This window comes from Schistocerca nitens, chromosome 5 (assembly GCF_023898315.1).
Source record: "Schistocerca nitens isolate TAMUIC-IGC-003100 chromosome 5, iqSchNite1.1, whole genome shotgun sequence".
Lineage (NCBI taxonomy): Eukaryota > Metazoa > Arthropoda > Insecta > Orthoptera > Acrididae > Schistocerca > Schistocerca nitens.
The window spans coordinates 774,502,651-774,529,194 of NC_064618.1; the positions used below are offsets into that span (position 1 = coordinate 774,502,651).

Genomic DNA, 26,544 nt, shown 5'->3' on the forward strand with positions numbered 1-26,544 from the left:
CTCCACCACAATGTTTCCACTAAACACATCTGGTGATAAAAACCTTCTGATTGCACACACACACACACACACACACACACATGATCGAAAAGCAAGCACCATCCATTGACTACAGGGCAGCTGCAGTTATACCGGTTGGGAGAGGCCCACAAATGCATCATCTGCACTGGCAGTTGCGTGAATATCTCCAGATATCCACACGCCAACTCTGCCAAACGCTCAGTGGCTGGAGAGACTGTTGCCATGTCCAACAAGCAGTCAACTGGTCAATTTACAAGATGGGAATAATCGACAAGCACAAACACTCACCAATGGGAATCTTCTTTTGAAACATGTGCATCAGGTTCTGTCACCTCTCAACCAGCATACTGAATACTTCGCTATTCAGGCACACAGAGTACGCTACTGCCAAGAGTTGTTCCCTGGATGTGGGCTGACAAATCGGAGCATTCTTTGTCACAGATGAAGCCATGGCTTCCTGTTGGCCAAGTCCCCGTGACCACTCCTGCCAAAGACTGCAGCTCTCGGCAAGACAAGCAGGTGCGGCTTCGATGTATCATTCTAACTGCAATGCCAACCCAGACATACAAGTAGACTCTCCACAGTTTAAAAAGTCCATTTCATCCAATCTGTCCATACACCTCAAACATCTCATTTGAAGTGCAGTTTCCTCCCTTTTATAAGGGGTATTTCCTAAGACTGAAGAAATTGGAGCATACATGCATTTTCACGTCGCTAAAGTATCGTCACTTTTTGCGAAAATCATGTACAGCAGTAAGGCTTAGGCTAATTTCCACTAAGTATTCTCTCATCAAGTAAAATAAATCTGTTCTAAACAGCATAGTATCCGTTCCATCCTGCATCACAGGACTAGAATATTAATTTTTGGCTCATGACAGAGTGCCAAGAGCGTATTCTACCTCAGTCACAGGACGCATGCTCACTTTCAAAGCCTCTTAAAGTAACCAAATGTCCAATCAGCTATGAAGTCGCTTAAGGCAGCAGCACAGAGGAGTTGTAAAAATAAGGTTAATACTGTGCATCACTTTATACATTCTGTAATGTAGCTGATTTTATTATGATGGTCATCACTCCCTCTGTGGGTGAGAGACAGAAATTTCTTTAAAAGGTATCATCATAATGAAATGCTGCATATCCATGGTACTCTCATCATCGCTTCCACCAGCCCAACAGCTTGTCATTTATATTAAATTGATTAATTAATTAAATTGATCATTAGAGTCTGCCTCTGGGTGCTTCCTATAGGCTAAGAAGTCACTTCCTCTGACAGTAAAATGGGTGGCAGTCGCCAAACAGCAGAAGATGCCAAATGCTAATCATGTTCTATCAGTTGCCTTGTCGCTTAGAACACTGGTATACTGCTCCCGCGCTAGTCCTGCTGCGACCTGTCGGTCTATGGGGGCAGTAGGATGTACCCCTCGCTTCTCCGCCGCCACGGTGCCTCTGCCCCCGCCCCTGCCACCGCTGCTGGTCCACTAGCAAACAGCGGCCACTGCCACCATAATCAAACGTGTTTGAGCCAGCAGACATGGGTTTCCATTGAAATACAGCCCTGTAGAAGCAATGGATGCTTCGCGAACTCAAAAGAGAATCCCTGGAGGGAATGGAATGTTCCTTTTCGAGGAAAGATACTGATAACCGACATTTGAAGTCGACTGTGGAAAGTTTCTACCGCTGAAAACATACATTTCGTGTACGACCAATGAAGATAAGATACGAGAATTTAGCTCACATATGTAGGTATATAGATGCTCCTCTTCTCCCTCACCCTATTTGTGACTGAAACAGGAAGGAAATGATTATTAGTGGTACAGGGTACCCTGCACCATGCACCATAAGATGACTTGCGAGGTGTGTATATAGACGCAGATGACAGTTTAGTTTATCTGTTAACATTGTAAGACGTCGTGGTCTCCAGACCTTCATTGCTTACATATTCCGCACTCGCAATCATATTCCACACATCAAGACGCTTCATTCGAACCCAAACTCGATAAGATAAAGGCAATGTAGTATGAATTCATGTAAACGATATGCGAATAACAAGTAAATCGGAAGTGCAAACCGAGGTTGAAATACTCGAGGCTGGCGTACACACACACACACACACATTCAAGACACGATGGTCACAGTTTGGGAGAGGCAAACCATACGACCGGAGGCCGGTCCCTTCAGAGGACGAGTCAACCTATCTACGTCGGCTGGCGACTGCCCGTAGAGCAGATAGCATTTGCCCGAGTGAAATGGAGAATGACCGCATGTTCGGCTTAAAAGCCAATTCCGCTACAATGTGTGGGAGCGCCCTACCTACGCATTCTTTACAAACATAACATGCAGCTTCAGAGGTTTTCACAGGGAGACAGCAAACGCCAAACGCCGATGCTACAGATTTCCAGATTGATCGCCTTAAACGAAACGTCACTCTCCCATTTTAGAAGAGCAATGCTGATTGTCTGACGATATTCATGACGCCTTGAGTTGAGGGAGTAATGGAAGGGACCAAAATATATATCCCTTCACGTCTGGCGTGGAGAGGGGCCGTTCCGATGTCGCTCTTGGAGCGAGAACACGTAACGAGAGCATGTGCGTTCGTACATGTAATCAAAGAGCAAGCAACTAGTCTCTCTTCAGTACTTCACTGGGAGAGCACCTCTGTCGAGAGTGAATCGGAGTGCGACTCTGTATTGAGTCCTTGCGACTAAGCGTTGTTCACCGTGTTGGCCGCCACACTTTGTGCGGTGTGAATGGACAGAGTTATAGTTAAACGCCTGCGAGCGAATTTTTGAGTGGCATTGCGGTGGACTGGTTATCTGACCGGTGTACCACGGCAATAGTTAGACTAGGGGCGAATAGCAGTCCTTGATTTCATCAAGGCGTAGGGAGAGTTTGACTGGCGAAGGTCAATCCAGATAGAACGAGAGTTATCTTATTTGTCAGCAGCGAGCGGTGCAGACAGCAGTCATCGCAGCTTATGGTATTGTGCGCTACAGCTCTTGCGAGCCCCATATTTCCTCCACAACAGTACGCTTCACTGCATTTCACATGTGACAGCCTCAACCGTACCTACCAACATTCTAACGGATAATTATTCATGTTATGTAGGCGCGGCTCTCAGCCATTCTGCCATGTCAATAACAATCTTAAACTTTGTATAGAAATTTCATTAGCGATTCCTATCCTTAAGAGGTAACTTCACATTCTGAAAAGAACCCGGAAATAACTTGTTCAGTTCATAACTAAAAGTGCCCTTGTGATTTCTCAGAATTTTTGCAAAAAAATAATAATTATTGTTAGTTTCATGTTTTTCTTACACTAACTAGCACTGCTCCTGTACCCAAGTATCTCAATAGTTACGTAAGTAATTTTGTGAATTTTTGTGTCATTTCCTTACAGTGGACGACTCCTGAAGATATTTATTGCTGAAAGTTTTTCAGGCATCTCTCTTTAGAACGTTAGGAGCGGCTGTGTGACTTCTGTGGTAGTGTGGGGGTGGAAATTGCATCTTGCAGGAGCCACAGGGTAAAGGGTACATCTCAGATTAATCCGTTGTGCAGAATGACAGAATAGCATCCATACGTTCATCACAGAACATGATGCACAAAACTCAGTGAAGAATAAATTATTTATCGAGAAAACGGAAGATGCAACTTTTCTCAGTAAAAACCTTCATATTAGCCCCTAATTTTCTCATTGCAGTCACTTCGTGAGACGTATATCAGAGGTTGTAACATGTCTGTCCACAGTACTTACAAGAGACGTTACAGAGCTCACTTTTCAACTCCACTTTCGTCAGAGTGTCTTTCAGTCTTCGATACACTGCATATAAATCGTCCTGATTTCTAAAAGTGCGAAATGCCGCCCGCCAGGTCACAAACCCGCTGCTAATTTTCTCGAAATCCCATCACATTGCGACAGCACTGTTCCATTAGTTAGAAGGGTGTCTACTCCTCCATCCATCACTGACTAGGTAGGGACCTTTCACAATGACAAAGTAGCACACTAACTTACAGGAGGAAATTCGCAATGATGCACAATATACCTGCATTGATATCCCCTTCTATGTGTCCCAATCTCCTTTATCATATTCAAATAATTACTAAAGTAAAAAGTACAGGAATGTAATTGTGCCAGAGTCTTCATTGACAGCATTGTCTCTGTCTGTCTGTCTCTCTCTCTCTCTCTCTCTCTCCTGATTATAACATCCACTGGATTAAACCTACAAACTATATAACTTCGCTAACGTCATTCGGTTAAGAGCTATATAAGATTTTACCTCGGATCTCTCTCCCAGTACATTCAAAACAAGTATCATCAACGAGTAGACAACGAGCATATGTGGTGTTCCCATTAAATATACATGTATTGATCCACTGGAGCAAGTGACCAGTGATCGAAGTCACCTCCATGGACTTTATTCGCCTGTACTGGAGGGACAACATATCCCACAGATTATCAATCGCAATAGAGGGTTCCTCAGTTGTTTCATAAGCAGTTTGGGGAGCGACGTGTAGACAACCTCCAAGATGGTGCTCCCCGGGCAACGCTGCAGTAAAATGCAGCGGCAAAAAGTCTACACAATTCCGGCGACCGGACGCTCAAATGCCTCCCGGCCCACAAGAAGGCAAACGACTCAGAAGCGGAATGACTCCACGAAGATGGTGAGAGTGTGCCACATCAATATAGAAGGCTACACAAGGACGAAAGGAGAAATCCTTGAAAAAATTGTAACAAGAGAAAGAGCGTACTCTTGCAGGAGACACACCTGACGGATGAAAACATCGAACGATTATGCATATCAGGATTCACCAACGTGGGATACTCAGGACACGACAAACATGGTATGGCGACCCTGGTGAAAAATGAGCTTCTAGGAAACATCGAGAACAATGTGGAATCGGTTCCACACGCAATAGGCATTAAACTGGGAGAGATGACAATCTACAATGTCTACACCTTCGCAGCAATGGCCTACAGGAATCTTACCGCAGGCTAATCATCCAGCAATCTATGCCGGCGACTTTAATTCCCAGCACACCAGATGGGGATATCAGAGATCCACTCCGGAAGGCGTTGGACTAAGTTAGTGGGCTGACAACCGGGACCTACACCTCCTGTTTGATCCCAAGGACAGAGCGTCCTTTAATTCAAAAGTATGGGGCACAAAGACGACACCTGACCTCACCTTTGTCACACGTGGCGCAACGGGCGTACCAATGCAAGCTACAAGAAGAGTCCTTGAAGCTTTCCCACGGAGCCAACACCTCGTGATTATTGTGGAGATCGGCCTTTCCATCCCGATCATAAAGAGCCCCCCGGTTCCACGGTGGAATCTGAGAAAAGCAGATTGGGGGAAATATAAATCTTTTATTGACAAGACAATAAATCGAATACCACCAAGTCCAGAGAACTACCAAAGGTTTGTAAACATGATATATAAAGGGGCCCTAAAGGCTATCCCCCGAGGGGCCCGGAGGGAATACATTCCTTGCTGGTCAGAGGAGTGCGAGTCATTGTTAGAGCAGTACGAGAGGAGTGGCGTGGACGAGACTGCAGAACGACTGATCAACACTATGAACGAGGAACGTAGGAACAGGTGGAAGATGGCAATGGAGAATCTGGACTTTACCGATTCTAGCAGGAAGAGCTGGGGTCTACTATGGAAACTGGGTGGTGCCATAACACCTCGAAGATCGGCTGTGGATGTTGACCCATCCGAAATAGCGACTGCCATGAAACAGACCTCCAAAATACGCCTGAAGACTGAGGAGAAGAAAAGGATCTCCAGGAACCTAACCAAGGAATTAGCCAATAATCCAACTAATCTAGATATTGTCAAAGCAGTAGACGTCGAGGAGATTACCCAGGCCCTAACATTAATGAAAACAGGGAAAGCAGCCGGACCCGACGAAATCCTCCCAGAATTTCTGAGGGAGCTGGGACCCATTGGGAGGAAATGGATGGCCAAGCTCTTCACGGAATGCATTAAATCAGGTGCACTCCCGAAGTTATGGAAAGAAGCTAAGGTAATAGCGGTACTGAAACCAGGGAAGGATGGAGATAATCCAAAGAACTATAGACCGATGTCACTGCTTTGTACCTCTTACAAACTATTTGAGAGAATCTGCCAGGAAGTTTATTTGAGAGAATATTACTGGCCAGACTAGAACCATACATTGAGGCGAACCTCCCGGACTATCAAGCAGGGTTCCGTATGGGAAGGAACTGCTGTGAACAAGTTTTGTCCCTTACAACATATATAGAGAAAGGCTATCAGAACAAGCTGAAAACGGGCCTGGTTATTAATAGATCTTACATCAGCCTATGACACTGTCTGGACTGAAGGACTACTGCTCAAGCTTACTCGAATTATCAAATGCAATCAGACGTACACATTACTAAGAAAATATGCTGACAGGCAGGAAGATCAAGGTCTATCTCCATGGAAAGAGCAGCAAAAGCATGGTCATAAACAATGGCCTGCCGCAGGGGTCATCCCTGGCGCCGACCCTTTTTAATTTATACATATCTGATATGCCGAGCACCAGGTCGCGTAAATTTGCGTATGTGGATGATCTGGCCATAGCATACCAAAGCAAAAATTTCGAAGATCTTGAAAAAACCTTGAATGCGGACCTTGAAGCGCTGAACACCTACTACCTTAAGTGGCATTTGCATCCCAACCCCAATAAAACGACCAGTACCATAATGCACATTAATAACAGAGCTTCAAGCAGGAAACTACAGCTTTCCCTGAATGACCGGCATATCAGACATGAAGATAAGCCCAAATATCTGGGAGTAAAATTAGACCGTACACTAACGTTTAGTTCCCATCTGGAAGACACCAAACAGAAATTAAAATCTCGAAAAGCCATTATTTCTAAACTGGCCGGAACATCATGGGGGTGCGGAGCTAATACACTAAGGACGTCAGCATTAGCCCTCGTGTACAGCGTGGCTGAATATTGTTCACCAGTCTGGGCGAAAAGTGCGCATGTAAATAAAGTAGACTCCCAATTGAAAGAGACGATGAGAATTATCTCAGGCACACTTAGGGCAACCGCATGTGAGTGGCTCCCAGTCCTTGCCAACATAGAACCCCCTAAAATAAGGCGCTCCATGGCGACCTCAAGAATATATAGGAAGATCAAATGGTTCAAATGGCTCTGAGCACTATGGGACTCAACTGCTGAGGTCATTAGTCCCCTAGAACTTAGAACTAGTTAAACCTAACTAACCTAAGGACATCACAAACATCCATGCCCGAGGCAGGATTCGAACCTGCGACCGTAGCGGTCCTGCGGTTCCAGACTGCAGCGCCTTTAACCGCACGGCCACTTCGGCCGGCTTATAGGAAGATCGTACACAATCCAGAACTCCCTATACACCAAGACTTATCACCCATCAACAGGCTATAATCTAGGTCCCCCTTTTGGAAGATTGGCAGGGAATTGCGGGACTTCGACCCAAAGCTAGCCTGGGGGGAATCATGGCGCAAAGGGACACACAAGAACCAAAAGCTTATCGATGACCCCAGCAAGAAGATTGTGGTGTCACCGCCAGACACCACACTTGCTAGGTGGTAGCCTTTAAATCGGCCGCGGTCCATTAGTATACGTCGGACCCGCGTGTCGCCACTGTCAGTGATCGCAGACCGAGCGCCGCCACACGGCAGGTCTAGAGAGACTTACTAGCACTCGTCCCAGTTGTACAGCCGACGTTCATAGGAATGGTTCACTGACAACCACGCTCTCATTTGCCGAGACGATAGTTAGCATAGCCTTCAGCTACGTCAATTGCTACGACCTAGCAAGGCGCCATTACCAGTTATATTGAGCTTATTATACTTTTGTATCATCAAGAGCGATGTACACCAATTATGTATTAAAGTTAAGTATTACATCATCTACGTACTTTATTTGCAATTCTCAAGACATCGTCCTGTTCCAGACCTCACGCCAGTCTGCGTGTAATTAAACGCGTGCATTTCGGCCTCCTCTAGCAACACGGTGTTGGCTCTTCTGCCAACACTTCAAAGATAAATGGTTTTGATCTCCCTCGGAAGCTCTGGGTTGCCTTAAATCGCCTTAGAACAAGCGTGGGAAGATGCAAACATCTAATTAATAAGTGGGGACTTGCGGAGAGTCCCGTGTGTGAATGTGGTGAAATCCAGACAATGGACCACCTACTGGTGTGTGAAGTGGTAGGATATAGTGGTGAACTGAAGGACATACATTACTTGCCTGACCTAGCCATAGATTGGCTCAAAACTATAAGTAGCATTGTGTAGCGTTGTAATTTCCTGGTGGATTGTAATGACACTGCAATATTTGCCTTGTATATACCGAACGAATAAATAAATAAGTTTGATAAATAATTATTTTTTTTTACTGGAGGAAATCGAAGCAATGTATGAGTAAAACTTGTACACTGCCGCTCATTTTTTCTACGATGACCCTGATGTATGTGTCAGTTTTGATCCACTGGCTCCCACAGAAAGATGGACATCACATGGTGTAACGTTAGCTACTCTCACAACATACAAGACAGTTCAAATAAAACACAAGGGCGGTGTTTGTTACTGAAAAAAATGTGGAGGACATCACAGCATATGGAAACTGGAATGGTTTTCAGCATTGTGGAGCGTTTCCAAAAAGCTCTCCCAAGGTGATGACCTACACATTTAATTTCCTCTTCCTCATTGACAGGTAAAAGATATCTCAGTGTTCCATTTTTGAAGAGATTAAGAGTTCCTGTGTAATTGGATGGATGACGTAAGATTAGTATGGAACAGTCTGTGTAGAACGGTAGTTACGGTATTGGAATGAAAATACCAGTCCTTGTCACTAGTATCCATCAGCTGTGCAAGTCTGGAACACGTGTTATGCTCTTTCCAAAAGTGAAATATTGAAAAGTATTGATTAATTGGAACTCAGCTCGTTCTGTTCCTTCATGAGACGTCGAATGTAGCGGTTTTGCTGCCCCCCACCCCCCTACTTCTAGTCAGTTCAGAATTAAATTTGAGACTATGCTGCATGGAGGACTAGTTAAAGACAGTGAAAAGTTACAAGATACATAGAGAGAGTCTCTAGAGTCTTGCTGAGGACCATTCGCTATCGGGTTCAATGGCGGGGCAGTTCATTTTGAAATGGAGGGCAGAGTGCTGCTATGAATATGATTCGTTTCTTAGTGTGGAAATCATCATAAGTGTTGGTGACAACTTTCAATCTCCGAATTTATCCTACGTATGCGAGAATACTTTGTGACTCCCATGCACATAGGAGAGATGTGGAAGTGTAATAAAATCTTACCGAATTGATAGTGTTTCGGATAAAGAACGTTGGGCGTAATGTTGCGAAGCGATGTGGAATGGAGTGGGCTAGTGAGGAATGTTGTAGAGAAGGCAGGTGGTCCACTTCGTTTATTGGGAGAATTTTAGGAAAGCGTAGTTTATCTGTAAAGGAGACCGCGTATAAGATGCTAGCCTAAGCTATTCTTGAGTACTGCTGAAGTGTTTAGGATCCGCACCAGGTCGGAATGAAAGAAAACACCGAAGCAATTCAGAGGCAAGCTCCTAGATTTGTTACCGGTAGGTTCGGCCAGCATGCAAGTGTTACGGATATACTTCGGGAGCGCAAGTGGAATGCCTGGAGGGATGAAGACATTCATTTCGAGCAACACTACCGAGAAAGTTTGGGGAACGAGAGTCTGAAACTGACTGCGGAATGATCCGGGTGCCGCCAACATACGTTTCACGAAGGGAGCACCAAGATAAATACGAGAAATTATGGCTCATACGGAAGCAAACAGGCAGTCTCTTCTTCCTCCGTCTGTCTATGAGTGGAACGGGAAAGGAGGCTACTAGTTATGGTAGAGGGTACCTTCTCCGTGCACCGTGCGGTAGGTTGCGGAGTATGTATGTAGACGAAGTGGCTGTACGGCTGACTGTCCCGGCTCCTGTCGTCCCAGTACGGCTCTCTCGCGGCACCTAGCTGGGAGCCACTACATAACCCACGAAGCCACTCTCGAGGTGAAAACCACGTCAACGGGCGTGAGACCAAATGGCCTCCTGCTCGATGTTCAAGAAACCCTCTGACGGGAAAATTTCGAGAAAACAGTCAAATTATCCATGAAGTCAGAATGCGCAGGAAAACCATCGCAAAACACTTTGATAAAAGCAAGCCAGAAGTCTAAAATACTTCATTGAAATACATAGATAACTCTCGAAACACCTGCTTTGAATGAACGTAATCCCAGATATGAACAAACCTAATCAGACAATAACACTGATATATGTAACAACGGATTCATCAATTTTCATTTTAGGCATTTTTGTAGTGGTTTATGTTATTATACAGGGTGAAAGGTATTTAAACCGACAAACTCTGGGAGGTTGGTTGGGACATCAAAACAAATATCTTTCCCTAATGTCATTTCTTCCTATGAGGATTATTTAAACCGGTAGAGGATGTATTACGCTCTTCAGTTTTTTGAGGCCGTATTACGATCTTCATTTGTTAGAGGGCGTATTACGCTCTTCAGTTGTAGGTAACTGTTGTCCACCAGTGTAGTAGTGCATTGTCTCTGTTTACTGATGGAGCGATACACCAGGCTTGAGTACACTGATATGGTTGGTGCGTACTACGTTGCGCACCACAACAGACGAACTGCACAGCGGGTTTATCAACAACAATATCCTAATCGCCGTATCCCGCATCATACGACCTTTGCTGCTGTGAACCAACGTCTGCGTGAGACGGGGTGATTTTGTAGATTACCTGGAGAGGGACGCCGTCGGATGGTAAGAACGCTGCAATCTGAGGAAGCTGTCTTGCAGCATGTGGAGCGGGATCCTTCAATCAGCACTCGTGCAAATGTGTGGCTCTGTGTTGTTGGGGACTGTTTAATTGGACCGTATCTGCTACCTAGGCCATTAAATGGCAGGCACCATTACAATTTTCTCACCAGAGCATTTCCATAATTGCTGGATGACGTCCCGCTCCCTACAAGACAACGCATGTGGTTCCAACATGACGGGGCAACGGCACGTTTCAGTCTTCGTGTTCGTCGATTCCTAGACCGACGGTTCCCAGAAACGTGGATTGACAGAGGTGGTCCTGTACCATGGCCTGCTCGATCCCCAGATATGTCCCCTCTGGACTTTTTTGTGTGGTGTGGGATGCGCAACCTTGTTTACGCAACTCCTGTTGCATCAGAGAGGATCTGGTTGCCTGGATAGTAGCAGCAGCAGCAGCAGGAACAATTCAGGGTAATCCTGGGGTTTTCGCCCGTGTCAGACAGAACATGATCCGAAGGTGTAACATTGGTTTACGTGTCAATGGAGGCATTTTTGAAAATCTACCGTAACTGACATTAGGTTGTGTTAATGTGTTGTCTCTTGGTCATAAAAAAATGGAAAAGTGTTTGTTGGTTTAATTAATTTGCCGCCAAAGAAATCTTCCTCTAACGGTTTATATACTCCTCATAGGGAAAAATGACATTAGGGAAAAATATTTGTTTTGATATCCCCTACAGCCTCCCAGAGTTTGTCGGTTTAAATACTTTTCACCCTGTATTCTGTCAGAACTGCTATGCTCACGTCAGCCATGTTCAGTTATTATTTTGTAAACGCACGCGAGGATAACCAGCAATATATGCTACAATGGCAGGTTATCAAGATTTTAACTGAGTTTGAACATGGTGTTACAGTCGGCGCACGAGCGATCAGAGACAGCATTCCGAGGTAGCGATGATGTAGGGATTTTTCCGTACGACCGACAGTACCGTGAATATCAAGAATCCGCTAAAACAACAAACCTCCGGCATCGCTGCGGCCGGAAAAGGATCCTTGAAAAACGAGACCAACGTCGAAGGAAAAGAATCGTTGAACGTGACAGAAGTGTATCTCTTTAGCAAACTACTGCTGGTTTCAATGCTGGGCTACCAATAAGTGTCAGCTTGCGCGCCATTCAATGAAACATCATCGATATGAGCTTTCGGATCCGAAGGCCGACTCGTGTACTCCTGATGACTGCACGACACAAAGCTTTTCTCCTCTCCTGGGCCGGCCGGGATGGCCGAGCGGTTCTAGGCGCTACAGTCTGGAACTGCGCGAGCGCTACGGTCGCAGGTTCGAATCCTGCCGCGGGTATGGATGTGTGTGATGTCCTTAGGTTAGTTAGGTTTAAGTAGTTCTAAGTTCTAGGGGACTGATGACCTCAGAAGTCCCATAGTGCTCAGAGCCATTTGAACCATTTTTTTCCTCTCCTGGACCAATCAACACCGAGAGTACACGGTTGATGGCTGGAAACATGTTACTTTGTCGAACTAGTCTCGTTTCAAATTCTATCGAGACAACCTCATGAATCCATGGACCCTGCATGTCAGCAGGGGACTGTCCAAGCTGGTGGAGGCTCTGTAGTGGCGTACGGCGTGCGCAGTTGGAGTGATATGGGACCACTCATACGTCTGGATACGACTCTCACAGGTGACACGTACGTAAGCTTCCTGTCTGATCACTTGCATCTATTCATGTCCACTGCGCGTTTCGACGGACTTGGACTATTCCAGCAGGACAATGCGACGCCCCACACTTCCAGGATTGCTACAGAGTGGCTCCAGGGACACTCTTCTGAGTTTAAACACTTCCGCTGCTCACCAGACTCCCCTGACATTAACGTTTTTGAGCATATGTGGGATGGCTTTGAATGTGCAGTTCAAAAGAGATCTCCACCCTCTCGTATTTTTACCGAATTATGGACAGCCCTGCAGGATTCATGCTGTCAGTTCGCTCCAGCACTACTTCAGACATTAGTCGTGTCCATGCTACGTCCTGTTCCGGCACTTTTGAGTGCTCTCGAGGGCGTTACACCATATTAGGCAGGTGTACCAGTTTCTTTGGCTCTTTAGTGTAACAACGAAAGACGGGAATTGCTGACGATGCAAACACTGTTCAATAATGAATGCACAAATGACGCCAGGCTAAACTTGGTAGAAATTCGTGAGTCTGTGAATAGATCTGTACCTTGGCAAAAGATCTTGCCGAGAATCCGAAAATTTTCTGGTCCTACGCAGAATCGCTAGGTGGGTGGAAGGCTTCTATTCAGGCACTCGTTGACCAGTCTAGTGTGGCAGTAGAAAAAGAGCAAAAGGAAAACAGAAGTTTTAAATCTCGAATTGAATAAATCATTCACGTTGAAAAATCGTCGTTTGACAGTTGCACAGATGCCCGCATGGAGTGATAGTAATGAGCCTCCCTGATGTGGAGTAACAACTGATGGAATTGTGAAATAAATAAATCGCTAACACCGGAAGTAATGCCAATTCAGTTTTACAGATGGTATTCTACGTCATTATCCCTCACTTAGCTTGAATTTATTTCGCATCTCTTGCCCAGCGAAAACTCCCAAGCGACTGGATAAAACGAATGGTTCTCCTTTATTTATAAGAAGGGTAAAAGAACGGAGCCGCAAATATACAGAAAAATATTCTTAACATCAGCTTGCTGCAGAATTCCTGAAGATAATCTTATTTCGTATGTACTAAATGTCCTTCAGTCGGGAAAGCTTCCGTCCAAATGAGCAAAATGGTTCAAATGGCTCGGAGCACTATGGGACTTTTAACAGCTTAGGTCATCAGTCCCCTAGAACTTAGAACTACTTAAACCTAACTAACCTAAGGACATCACACACATCCATGCCCCAGGCAGGATTCGAACCTGCGACAGTAGCGGCTCCAGACTGTAGCGCCTAGAACCGCTCAGCCACTCCGGCCGGCAATGAGCAAAAATTTAGAAGGATTAGCTGGTACGAACTTCAGCTCTGTGTTTTCTCACATGATATCCTGTGAACTGCATGAAGGACAACTGACAGATTCCATATTCATCGATAACCAGCAAATATTTGTCATGGTGCGTCATTGCATACTGTTAACGGAGATGTACCAGAATATGGAATAGTTTCCCAGGTACACGATTACTTCACAGATTTCTTGAGTAATAGAATCCAAACGTTGTCCTCGATAGCGATTCTTCATCAACGACAAGGAGAGTATCAGAGGAGTACTCAAGGGAAGTGCGATGGGAGCACAGCAAGCTGCGGCTATCTGCTGATGATGCTGTGGCCTACGGGAAGGTTTCGCTGTTAAGTGACTGAAGGGGCACACAAGATGAATTAGACAAAGTTTCTAATTGGTGTGATGAATGACAGCTTGCTCCAAGAGTAGATATATACGTGTTCATGCATGAAAAACATTCCCGTAATCCTCAAATTCAGTGTTAGAAGTTTGCTGCCTGACACAATCACGTCGATTAAACATCTAGGTGTTACATTGCAAATCTATATCAAATGGACCGGGTGCGTAAGATAAGGAAGATGAATGGTCGACTTCGATATATTGGGCGAATTCTAGAACTGTGTGGTACAGCTGAAAAGGAGAACGCGTAGAGAATACTAGTGCGAATCATTTTTGAATACTGGCTGAATGTATGGGATCCCCACCGTGTCAGATTAAAGGAAAATATTTAATGAGTCCAGGAGCTGCTAGACTTCTTACTAGCGGATTAGATCATGATAAACTGCCTGTTGCCTTCTATCTCGTGTTCTTCGACCGACAAGCTATTAAGAACGTCAACAGCGACCAGAGTATACCATACACGTGTGGAGAAGTTTATGTAAGAATGACTAGACGATCAATCAACACTAGCATCACAAATCATAAGCGACATCGCAGGTTGGATCAGGTGGAGAAATGTGCTGTGGCTCAACACGTGCTGTGTGAGATCAACAAAGTAGTAAAATTTGCCAACACGGAAGTTCTAGCTGCAGAGAAAAACTGCCGCACCCGCTTGTTCCCAGAAGCTATAAAGTAGACAAACACGAGAATAGCATCAACAATAAAAAAAAGCTTCAGGGTAAACGGATCCGGTTTCTCGTGCTGCAGCGAACGTCCGTCGCAGGTAGCAAGAGAACCACACCGGAAATGGCTGCGGAGAAGCCCTTGGACGTTGGTGCGCCAAGTACACATAATCTGCGGACTAGAGCTCGACTGCAGTCCACCACCAGCAATGGAGGGTGTTACTTCGACAAGCCAGCCACTCGTGCTGGCGAAACGTCGGAAAAATCATAAGACGAACGTCTCCCGAAGAACCCGAGGCAGAAGCCAACAGGCATTTTCTCAACAAGTGGCCACGAAAGCCTTAACAATTTAGATTACATCATCATGCGAGTGTTACAGGGAAGCTTCGGGATCTCAAACAGCAATTCCTGGAGGGAACGCTATTCAGAAAATTTAAAGAACCGGCATTTGTAGCTGACTGTGGAACGATTATACTGTCGCCAATGTACATTTGCGTTACTACCACGGAGATAGGAGAAATTAGGGCTCGTACAAAGCCACACAGACTATCACTTTTCCCTCACTCCTTTTCCGCATGAAACAGGAAAAACAAGTGATTAATAGTGGAGCAAGGTACCTCCACCATGCACTATAATGTTTATCTATGTAGATGTAGATGTGGATGTGCTTTTCTCATGTTCTCCTGTTGTTCAGTGTTTGCCTTGGTACGTTTTACGTATTCGTATTGTCAGTCTTTGAGCATAATGTACACAATTTTCTACGAGTATTTCAGGTCAGTAAATCCTACAAAAGATTCTTAAGGCTTTTTTCCACTATGAAGCGTAGAATTAAATATGATGTCTCTAACTTTCCCAAAGCCATGTAACAGTTCTATATTTTCTTTTTTCCTCTTTTTATTGTTGTTGTTAGCAGTTGGCTGAATGAGCTGTTAAGGTGATACTTCTGGTTCTTAAGCACCTATGCTATCTTCGTGATTGTGTAGATGATTCTCTTCCGAAAGTCTGGTGGTCTGACTTTGCTCCCATATTACACACAGTAACTTGAATTATCTTTCAGCCGCCACTTATCCCTGTGACTCTAGATGTCCAGGAGCCTTCTTGAAACTTCCCCTTTGAACAATTTTATGAGACTGTGCTTATCCTGACACACAATATTTTTTTAGCGCAACGCAATCTGACTTTCAACACACAATGTTTTGTTAGCGCAACGCAATCTGACTTTCAAAATTCTCTACAAGAGAATGGCCCTGACTAACATTAAACTATACCTTTCACAAATCACTTACCTCACAAAAATTTTCGCTGCTCAAGCTACTGCAGTACAGCGAGCGCCACTACTGCCAGCTAAATAAAAGATTCAAACTATGGAAGGCACTAACTACTGATAGGGATAGTTAGCAAATGAAAGATATTAATAGAGAACAAACAATGTATTTACCTTGATATCATCATATATATAGCAGTTCATGACAAATTACAAAACTCCGCCATCTCTCTCCCCACATCCACCACTGCTGGCGGCTCACCTCCAACTGCGCAACGCTACGCGCTGTTCACAGCCAGCTGCCTAACACTAGAATGGCGAGTATTACAACAATGCAAAGCAGCCACAGACTGCACACAGCACAGCCAGTGATTTTTTTATACAGAGGTGGCGTTACCAATAAAAAAACCTAAACAGCCTACTTACATTCTGTCTTATTTGAACGCAAGTCTTCAAACGTTTTATCACATTCTGACCCTTAGCAAGTTTTCAGGCCCTCTACCCCTCCCCGCCCCCTCACGTACAGACCCTTGACTACTCTCTCCATTTATCTACTCTCTCTTCTGTATTATACAGTTAAATACGTTTCGCACCTTTGTATTTCCAGAAATATATCTTGAATTACGTATGTGCTGAATCTCTCCTACCGAGAACCATTTCCTTTCCGATATCATCACATTTTTCTTGCATCCTTGTACTTCCTTTTTACGTATTTTATCCGTAACTGACTTGATTTTCTATATTCCTTACTTTTCTCAGCATTTCCTTCCTTAACTGGTCATATTAAGTATATATTTCTACCCTTATCCAAGGTTTCTTCAGTGTTACCTTCTCTGCACTTAAATTTGTGTGTCCAGCTTCTGTGACAACCTTTTTAACGAAGTCCATTCCTTTCCTACTAAATTCTCTACTGTCGGATTCATTATCGCAGTGTCTAAAGCCTCTTGAGTAAACTGGTTCAAATGGCTCTGAGCGCTATGGGACTTACATCTATGGTCATCAGTCCCCTAGAACTTAGAACTACTTAAACCTAACTAACCTAAGGACATCACACAACACCCAGTCATCACGAGGCTGAGAAAATCCCTGACCCCGCCGGGAATCAAACCCAGGAACCCGGGTGCGGGAAGAGAGAACGCTACCGCACGACCACGAGCTGCGGACCCTCTTGGGTAATCGGTATGATATTTCATTATGTGCGAATACTTCCTAACTGTTCTCTTGAACTTCATCTTCATCATTACCAAATTGTGATCTGAGTCCATATCTGCTCCTCAGCTTGCCTTATTAAATACAATATCTGATTTCAGAATTTATGTTTCATATACTCTAGTACTAGGTATCTTCTGTTTTAGAGATCAACACCCATATCTTTTTGTGGATTATTGTCAGAACGTTTCTCATTTTCGTGAACGGCCATAATGTAGTCTTACCACCTATCCGATCCCTCACATACATGTAACAGTGAATATAGCAGCTTACAGCACAAAAGGAAATGAGCGCCTTTAATTGATCTACAGATACCTATTTGCAACCATAAAATGGCATCATAGGTCATCAGATATTTTGTTGTACGAAACATTTGTCCCTATGAAATGTTAACCGCTTCATTTCATCACGAAAAAAAAAAAAAAAAAAACTTCGCTGCTTGAATTTTTTATCTCATGCGTCATGAAATGTCTTATTTTATTTAAAAATTCAAGTGTAAGTATATAATCAATTGTTTCTCTGCAGTACGTAACACGCTTTAAATTAAGTTGCAGCACTAACACTGTTAATCCTATTGTTTCATATAGGTGTGAGTTTTTATTCTGACAGGGAAAACGCCACAACAAGCATGAATTTTAAGAATAGCAAAATCCAAAGTTGGTATCCAAACCCCGCCATAATGATTTATTTTTGTGACCGATAAAAACGAGCATTTATACTGTGGGACGGCGCAATACTCTTCAGTGCTTTGCCGCAAGTTTCGCGTTGTGAAAACCAAAGGATGTTCCTATCCTTTTCTTATCAACAGGTACGAGCAGCATTGCAGCTGTAAGCTATAAAACTGGCAATTTTCAGTCCCGTGAGAGGGAGCGTAGTATCCGAACGATGGGAAAATACTTCATTCACTTGATGCAGATTACATACATTCTTTGCAGTAGATGAGAAGCTTTCTAACTTTAGTGAGACTTGCCAGTTGTCTCCGTAATTTCTAAATATGCTCTTGGTGAATGAAACTATTTGTGAATATTAACGCTGTATTCTACAAGGTTGCCAGTTATGAAGTGCCAGCATTATTTTTTATTTTTGTTTTCATATGTGAATGTTAGCGTCTGCAATAGAGATTCCATGTGTCAAGATAAACAAAGTGCGTAGTAGACAACCAGTCGTATCATATAGGGTAAAATAAGTTGTTAACATATTAAATAACGGGCGGTCGCATGACATGATGGACAACTACTCAAACTGTTAAGTATACCTGACAGTGTAAGTATGTCATAGCTCTAGGCGACCCTATGTGGGAATAGATGAAAGTATGAGTCCCATTGCATGTGTATTGTGTATTGAACCGGGGACCTAGGAACGACGGAGAGGCTTCGTCCCGCCATAGCCCTCAGTGGTTCACTATCCCCTATCAGGCCACAGCAGTCCACCCACCCCACCGCCATCCCAAAAAAACACAGGGTTATTTTCGCCCCCCCCCCCCCCTCGAGAACGTCTCCGAGTGTAACACCCAATGTTTGCGTGGTAGAGTAATTATGATGTACGCGTACGTGGAGGCAGTGTTTGCGAAGCCCTCGCCGACATAGTGTGAGGCGGAATAAGGGGAACCAGCCAGCATTCACCGAGAAAAATGGATAACCGGCTAAAAACCGTCCACAGGCTGGCCGGCATACCGGACGTCGACACTAATCCGCAGGGTGGATTCCTACCAGGGACCGGCACGCCTTCGCGTTTGGGAAGTAGCGTGTTAGACAGCAGGGCTAGCCGGGCGGGCATGAGTCTCATACTTTTATGATTTTCCTATATTGTTCGTTGCATAAATGCGTTTTCCGAATGACCTTCATAATTTTCCTTCAGAGAAAAAAGACTACAGGTACACCAGAAATTGTTCACGTTGGAAACAGGTTATGGTATGAAGAGATAAATGAAGAGCTCCATGCGGATTTAGTTGATACAGCTAATGCATAGGGAAGCAGTTCGCAGAAAGATGAACCGTTTTCAGAAGATATGCAGTCCACCCACTCCACCGCCACCCCACACCAAGTAACCACCCCCTCACTTATCGACCTTAATGACAGTGAAAAATTAAACCGCGTGTACCTAATGGAAATTTGGGAAAAGCAATCGTCACCGAAGTTAATCTGTCGGTAAAGAGGGAGGAAAGGGTTCCATCTAAATGAAAGGAAAAATGCAAATGAAACTGGTGGAAATTAATTTTGAAAAGGGGTAAAGTTAATAAAGAAAGTAAATGTGCGGCCGTTACGTCAACAATTAACTAGCGGTAATTAGATATTTGAGATTTGTCCTAAGGACAATTACTATAGTAACTGAAAAAGAAAGGTTATTACACATATAAATAGCACTAGAAGCGTGGCAACTGAAGGTTCACACGTGTAGTGTGAAAACTGAAAGTTTGTCAGAAGTAATAAATTTCGCTACACTCTGACTTAATTTAGCAAAAGAATTAATAAAACCGGAAAATTGAAAGTTCATTTAGTGACTGAAATTAGTAGTGAACTTTGTTTCTGAAGCATATCGAAATTCAGTAAAATACAGTTAGTCTTGAGCTACCTCAACAATCATTTGAAAAGCTACTTGAATCTACGCAATTTAGAAATAAGAGATATAACTTTGAACTTGAATTAAATGATTCTGAACAATTAACAGTAGTAAAATTTAGTACGTACCAAGCTGAGCTGCAGTCACAGGTAAGCTAAAATATGCTAACAAAACTCGCACTCTTAATTTGTGCTCGTGTAATCTAAATATTGTAGCCAGCTATGAATAATTTAACTGAAGTTAAAGCAGTGAGATCGAATTATATTATTTTAATGCTGGCGTTTGAATTTCAACGACACTCGGGTTCATTTCGGAAAAGGAAGGGACCCTGCTTGGTAATGCAATTGGGACAATGAGCAACGAAGGTTCATGCTAATTTGCTGTAATTTTGTGATGCAACAATTTTAAAAGCTGAGGTCTGTCATACAGTTCTGAAACTTTACGTGCTTTTAGTCTTCCTTGTTGGTTGATTGAAGGTTTGAAGTCGTCGATCGAGGAGGTGGCGACAGTCACTCATTGTCGGCCGTCGCTGTTGCAGAAGCTGGATGCTGGCGCGCCTTCTTCTCGACACGGTCACCGGGCGAATCAGTCTCTTGATATGTGCCAGCTAATGCTTCCCGTCCGCGACACTGTGCTAGAAACTATTATAGCCAGTCGAGCGCAATTACATGCTGCCCAACCCCAAACGCGCGGCAACTCGCGGGAGCGTCACACAACACACCTGCTCCACTCACTGCTCTAGCCAGACTCTCTCTGCCCCGCGCTCCACGCGGCAGAGTTAACACTACCAAAGATCCTAAACACTTTCGTTCTCCACACGACCTATCGATGTATTCGTTCGATAGTATAGTTTTCCCTAGGCCAGACCCAGCGTATAAATACAAATAATATTCACAAAACAAACCAATTATACATCGATATAAATGCATATATATATACAAATAGTAAAACAATTACAATATACAAAGACACAGAAGTGTTTTATCTTCAGGAAACAAAATAAGGAAAAAAATTGCAGTGCAATAGATGGAAATAGGAGGATATGCATTTCCGGCGCTACAACCAAACGCAGGGCTATTTTCGGCCTCCTGTGTCCCCTCGGGAACGTCTCATACCAGACGAGTGTCACCCCAAATGTTTGCGTGGTAGAGTAATTACGGTGTACGCGTACGTGCAGGCAGTGTTTCCAAAGCAATCGCCGACATAGTGGAAGTGAAGCGGAATAAGGGGAACCAGCCCGCGTTCACCGAGATAAATGGGAAACCGGCTAAAAACCATCCACAGGCTGGCCGTCACACCGGACCTCGACACTAATCTGCAAGGAGGATTCCTACCAGGTACCGGCACGCCTTCGCGCTCGGGAAGCAGCGTGTTAGACAGCAGGGCTAGCTGGGCAGGCATGAGTCTCATACGTTTACTACAGAGGGCCGAGCAGAGACACCTCTGCGTGAATTCGGGATAGTTGATGGGAACCTGTCAAGCGACGACAACACCAGGCAAATATTATTATTTATTCACATTGCTTACAGACTGTCGTTCTTTTGCAGCAGCCACGGCTGTTGCTGATTCCGATGAAGGTCGGATTCTAGCTAAAGTCAGTCGAGTTAGCGTTTGCGCGCCCAGGAGAAGTTGCGAGCGAACCCAGCGGCACGGGGTAAAGGTTCTCGCACCGTCTTCGGAGCGTACTCTGTCCCACTCCGAATTCTACAATGACCCTTGATGACCCATCCGCGACGTACGTGGTGTCGGTAGGCGGGTGGTCGGTTGATCCCCTCCCTACACCTGGTAGGTTTCAGCACCCGAAGGCGTCTGTGTGCCCGTTGCTGGTTTCCCCCTTGAAGTCCGATATTGGCAGCATTCTGTGATGTTGTCGGAAGACAGTTTCTTCATCAGTAGGTGGAGGAGGCGGGCAGCGTGAAGTTCATCCGGTGAAGGTAATCATATCGAATACATCTTAGGCTAGTTCATAGACTGTGCTGAATCAACTCAAACAGAGGCTGACTATAGTATTTTAACCATGGTATCGAGTGCTATTACCGTGAATACCATCGATCCAGGTGATCAACTCATGACAAGAGCTGGAGAGCTGGAGCTAGCGTGAGGCTATGATGCAAAACTTGCCTCATAATGATCGAATGCGTCCTTCTTATTCTGGTTCATTCACTTAACAGACTGTTAATTGCTGTGTCGACCTCTCTCAATGTGATGTCATGAAATAGATAAAGTTTCTTGCTACATACTTTAAGAATTACGAATATGCTTGCCTTGCTCCCCTTGGTTTTCCCTTCGCTTTTTTGCTGAATTCTTGTTCCTTTGTCGGCAGTCAGTGTTGTCTACCTGACCCAATTGCGACATAATGCCTCATTTCTTGCTTCCGCATCTGTCGCTGGCGTGACCTCAACTTGCTCGAGAAAATATGAGTAAGTTTTAATGAAATTTTCTCTAATTTCTAACCTCTATCATTCTCTGCCGCGACATCCTCATCGTTTAATGATAATCACTATCCTCCGTGCGAGAAGACGACGACAGTATCACAAGATAGAGCAGGATAAACGCCATTAAGAAACAGTGAACAGAGATTACTTGAACTTCATGAATCGGAAAGAAGTTTCACTGAAACCGAAAAGCAGGCACGCGAATACTCCAAAGTTAGTACTAAAAGTGTGGTGAATAATATCATTCAGCAAAATATGACGATAAAACACAATATATGAACAAATTATCTTAGAAATAATCTTCACTGACAACATCTAGTTGAAGAACATTCATAAATCTCTTAGGAATAGTCAGAAAAGGATTCTCCTTAAATGCACACCAACACAGTCGTCAAACAACTTAGGGCAAACGTTGAAATCTGACGAATAATTTCGTGAACTACAACCGGTGTAGTTAATTATTCAACGGGAAATGTAACCGATAATCCTAAGTGTCATGTTTGTGATGAACATATAGCTTTTGGTTACAGGTGTTCATGAAATCTGTACCTTTCCTCACGAATGATGCGACTATTTCGTCAATCCGCTTGTGTTACACAAATCGGAAACCTTATCTTTCAAATTCAGAAATCTTTGTCAATGGAAACGTCGAGACTATCCTAGCAGACTCCCTGTTTCTATGATGTCTGCCGTATATTTTATGCCAGTGTTTGCTAGCAGTTGTGTTACGTGATGATAGCCTGGATTGCTGATTATGAAACATTCCCTCTTTGGCTCATGGAACACATTTTCATACCAGTTTTTGTCGTATTGTTACACCAACATTTCTTGCTAATGCTTCGCCGTTTTTCATAATTTGGGTCAAATCTCGATTGTTAAGCGTTACTTCACTATATTATGACTCAGTTCTTTCTTTCTCAGCAGGCTGACGCAAACTAATATGTTTCTTCTCAGTACATCCGATGATACTTGATGGTTTGTCGCATATGTCTCCACGTACATTACCATTCTCAAGTCTTTAATATATATGCCCAGCTAGGATCCGAAAATCCCTCAAGCACTTGAGGCGTAACTTGTAAAACAAGTAAACCTACTACAATTTTCTGTGATGGGACCTAATCTCAACTGTTCCTGCTTCAGAAATTAATATTATTTTGTATTACTTGTTTCTAGTAGTAATGTATGGAACCATCAAAAATGTTCAAATGTTTTGGAAATCTTATGGAACTTAACTGCTAAGATCATCAGTCCCAAAGCATACACACTACTTAACCTAAAGTATTCTAAGGACAAACACACACACCCATGCCCGAGGGAGGACTCGAACCTCCGCCGGGACCCGCCGCACATTGGAATTATCATCGGTCTCAATTTACTAGTGGCCAACACTGACGCAACGAAACGAAACGAATGCTGTTGTTCTTAATTTTCCACATAAACCGAGAAAATAATTTTATTGCGAAGTGTGACGGTTCTGTATGATTAAATTTTCACCACGTCCCTCTTCAGTATGACTAGTCGCGTGCATAATTATTTACGTGCATTCGATATTAACGGTTTGTGAAGCCTGTAGCAAGTAAAATCTACATGGCCGCTACCTTTTCATAACAAAGTCAATCTGAATAGCACATAATGTACTTCCTCGAAATACTGGGATCATCACGTTACATTTTTTTTTTTATTCGACTGCAGTTTCAGACCCCTTCTATTATTGTTACACGTCTTCACATTTCATATCCTACCATAAAAGTAGAGGACCTAATGTCATGTGTTGTCAACAATCAGGCGCAACTCGGATAAATTTTCCATTTCACCACTCACCCTCATCATCCCCCTACGTGTACGGATACGAAAAATGAGTCACACTCATGAAAAAACTAAAAGCTCAGTTTTGTCTATGGACTACAGTATTCACATTTTTTGTTAACGGATTTTCGACTTAGGAGGCCATCATCAGGGTGTAAGTACTCTGATGGTGCCCTTATCGGAGAATCGCTTAACAGAATAACTTCTCTGTATAGAACATACAGAATATTGTGCTTAAATTTGTTTTATGAAGCTGTTCTGCGAAGAAGTGAAGGGAAAATCAACTAACACGAATTCCCTTCGTTTTTTCCACTTTGTTACTCATATTTGTACCAATTTAATTTGAAATTGCTCAACAACTTCCACAACTGTGCTATACATTTCAGTTCCTAGCCCCTATCTAACCCACGCCCACCCCTACTGATCAGTTGTCATAAGTACTGTTGCACTGGTTTAATACAAGACATTATTCTTTCAGTATCAAGAATTCTTGTCATATACAAATAATTAACTGAGGAAACAAGCAAAATGAGGGCAGCTTCTTCGTCCGGGATGTAGCTGTCGGTTGTATGTCAACGAACTCCAGCTTTCAGCATACAGCATCTGCGACGGAACTCCCGTCGTCGTTGTTCTTGCTTCCACTCGTATACGCAACTGACAAAGGCAATCAAACGATGCAATGCTATTTACTAGTAGCAGTAGCAGTAGTAGTAGTAGTAGTAGTAGTAGATTTATTCATCTGTACATCTCTTTTCGCATGGCTATAGCACATGTCAAAGTATTTAGAAGTTTAGACCAATTTAAAATAAGCTAATTCGTATACGCATCCAATTACAGACTCCTAGTTAGAGACAATCATCCGATTTACTCTTGGTATGCAATACTTTTCTTTAGAAATTACTTATTAAGTAATGTAATGATACACTGTTCACTCATATCTTACTATCAGTCACTGCACACGCTATACACACATTGACGAAATAAATCGCGGGTGAACAGCCTGGTATGAGTGTGCATAGGACACAATATTTCGGCAATCGACCACGTTGCCATCATCAGGTGCGCTGATGTACTGACCGGCGGTGGGCCGGCGCCATTTATATGTAGGACAATCCCCCTCCCGCTCCTCCCTCAGGCGCTTCCTATGAGTCGGTGCGGTCCGCGCCCCGCACGCGGTCCAGATACAGCATCCGTTCTCCCGCCGTCTGGGCACTGCGTCCTAGGTCTTCTCGTTCAGGAGGGTCTGCCGGCACCGCTATCGTTATTCTTCCCTCCTCCCCCGAAGTCGGTACACTCTGGAAAATATCCTTTTTCTTCTTAATCCGGGTGATCGCGGGTTCCCACGCCTTGCTAAGGATGTAACCGCTCTCACGATTTAGTTGTGGCTCCCTCACTCTGATCTCTATGGCTTCTTTAATGACGCAGTCCCAGTATTTGGAAGTCAGTGTCAGGACTTTGGTTTGGTCTTAATCCATGCTGTGGAGTTCCGACAGGCAATGCTCAAAGATTGCAGACTTAGTGAGCAGTCTAGTATGTCGTTGATGTTCTCGGCATCTGTCCTCAATGGTACGAATGGTCTGCCCTATGTATACACTGCCGCATTGGTTGGTTGTTTGGTTGGTTGTTTTGGGCAAGGAGACCACACAGCGAGGTCATCGGTCTCATCGGATTAGGCAAGGACGGGGAAGGAAGTTGGCCGTGCCCTTTGAAAGGAACCATCCCGGCATTTGCCTGCCGCATTGGTAAGGTATCTGATTTAGGTAGACCAAGGTTCTCCTTGATACTACCAAGAAGGCTCTTGGTTTTTTTTTGGAGGACGGAAGACGGTTTCCACTTGGTGTTTACGTAAAATGCGTTCAATTTTTCCGGATAAAGCCCGACAAAACAGTATAATAGCCAAGGCCGCTTCCTCCTGAGGTTCATCCTCAGTTTCCGCCGGTGCTGCAGGTGTGGGATGTAGAGCCTTCCAAATTTGCCCTTCCTTGTAACCGTTCCTCCGAAACACGGTCTTCAGATAGTCCATTTCTTGTTGGAGACTGTCCCTTAGGAAATGGTGTGAGCTCTGTGTACAAGAGTTTTGAGCGCGCCATTCTTTTGTGCCGGGTGGTGGCAACTATCCGCATGTAGGTACAAATCGGTGTGCGTCTTCTTCCTATACACGCTGTGGCCCAAAGTGCCGTCCGCTCTTCTTATAATCAAAACATTTAGGAAAGGGAACATCCCATCCGTTTCGATGTCCAAGGTGAACTTAATATTCTCGTGCTTGGAGTTGATATGTGTGAGGGAGTCTGCCAGTTTATCTCTTCCATGTGACCAGATAACGAAGGTATCATCCACATATCTAAGGAAACAGGTCGGTCTTAGATGTGCTGATTCAAGAGCTTCCTCCTCGAAA

At 44.0% G+C, this 26,544-nt stretch overlaps 1 protein-coding gene across 1 annotated transcript in view; it reads left to right on the plus strand.

The window, feature by feature from the left end:
- The first annotated feature begins 5,234 nt into the window (after nt 1–5,234).
- The window catches only part of LOC126260712 (uncharacterized), a 34,474-nt gene continuing 13,164 nt past the window's right edge, over nt 5,235–26,544 (plus strand). Inside the window, exon 1 of the mRNA XM_049958049.1 lies at nt 5,235–6,044. Within this exon, the coding sequence (XP_049814006.1) occupies nt 5,235–6,044 (810 nt within the window). The remainder of the gene's footprint in view (nt 6,045–26,544) is intronic.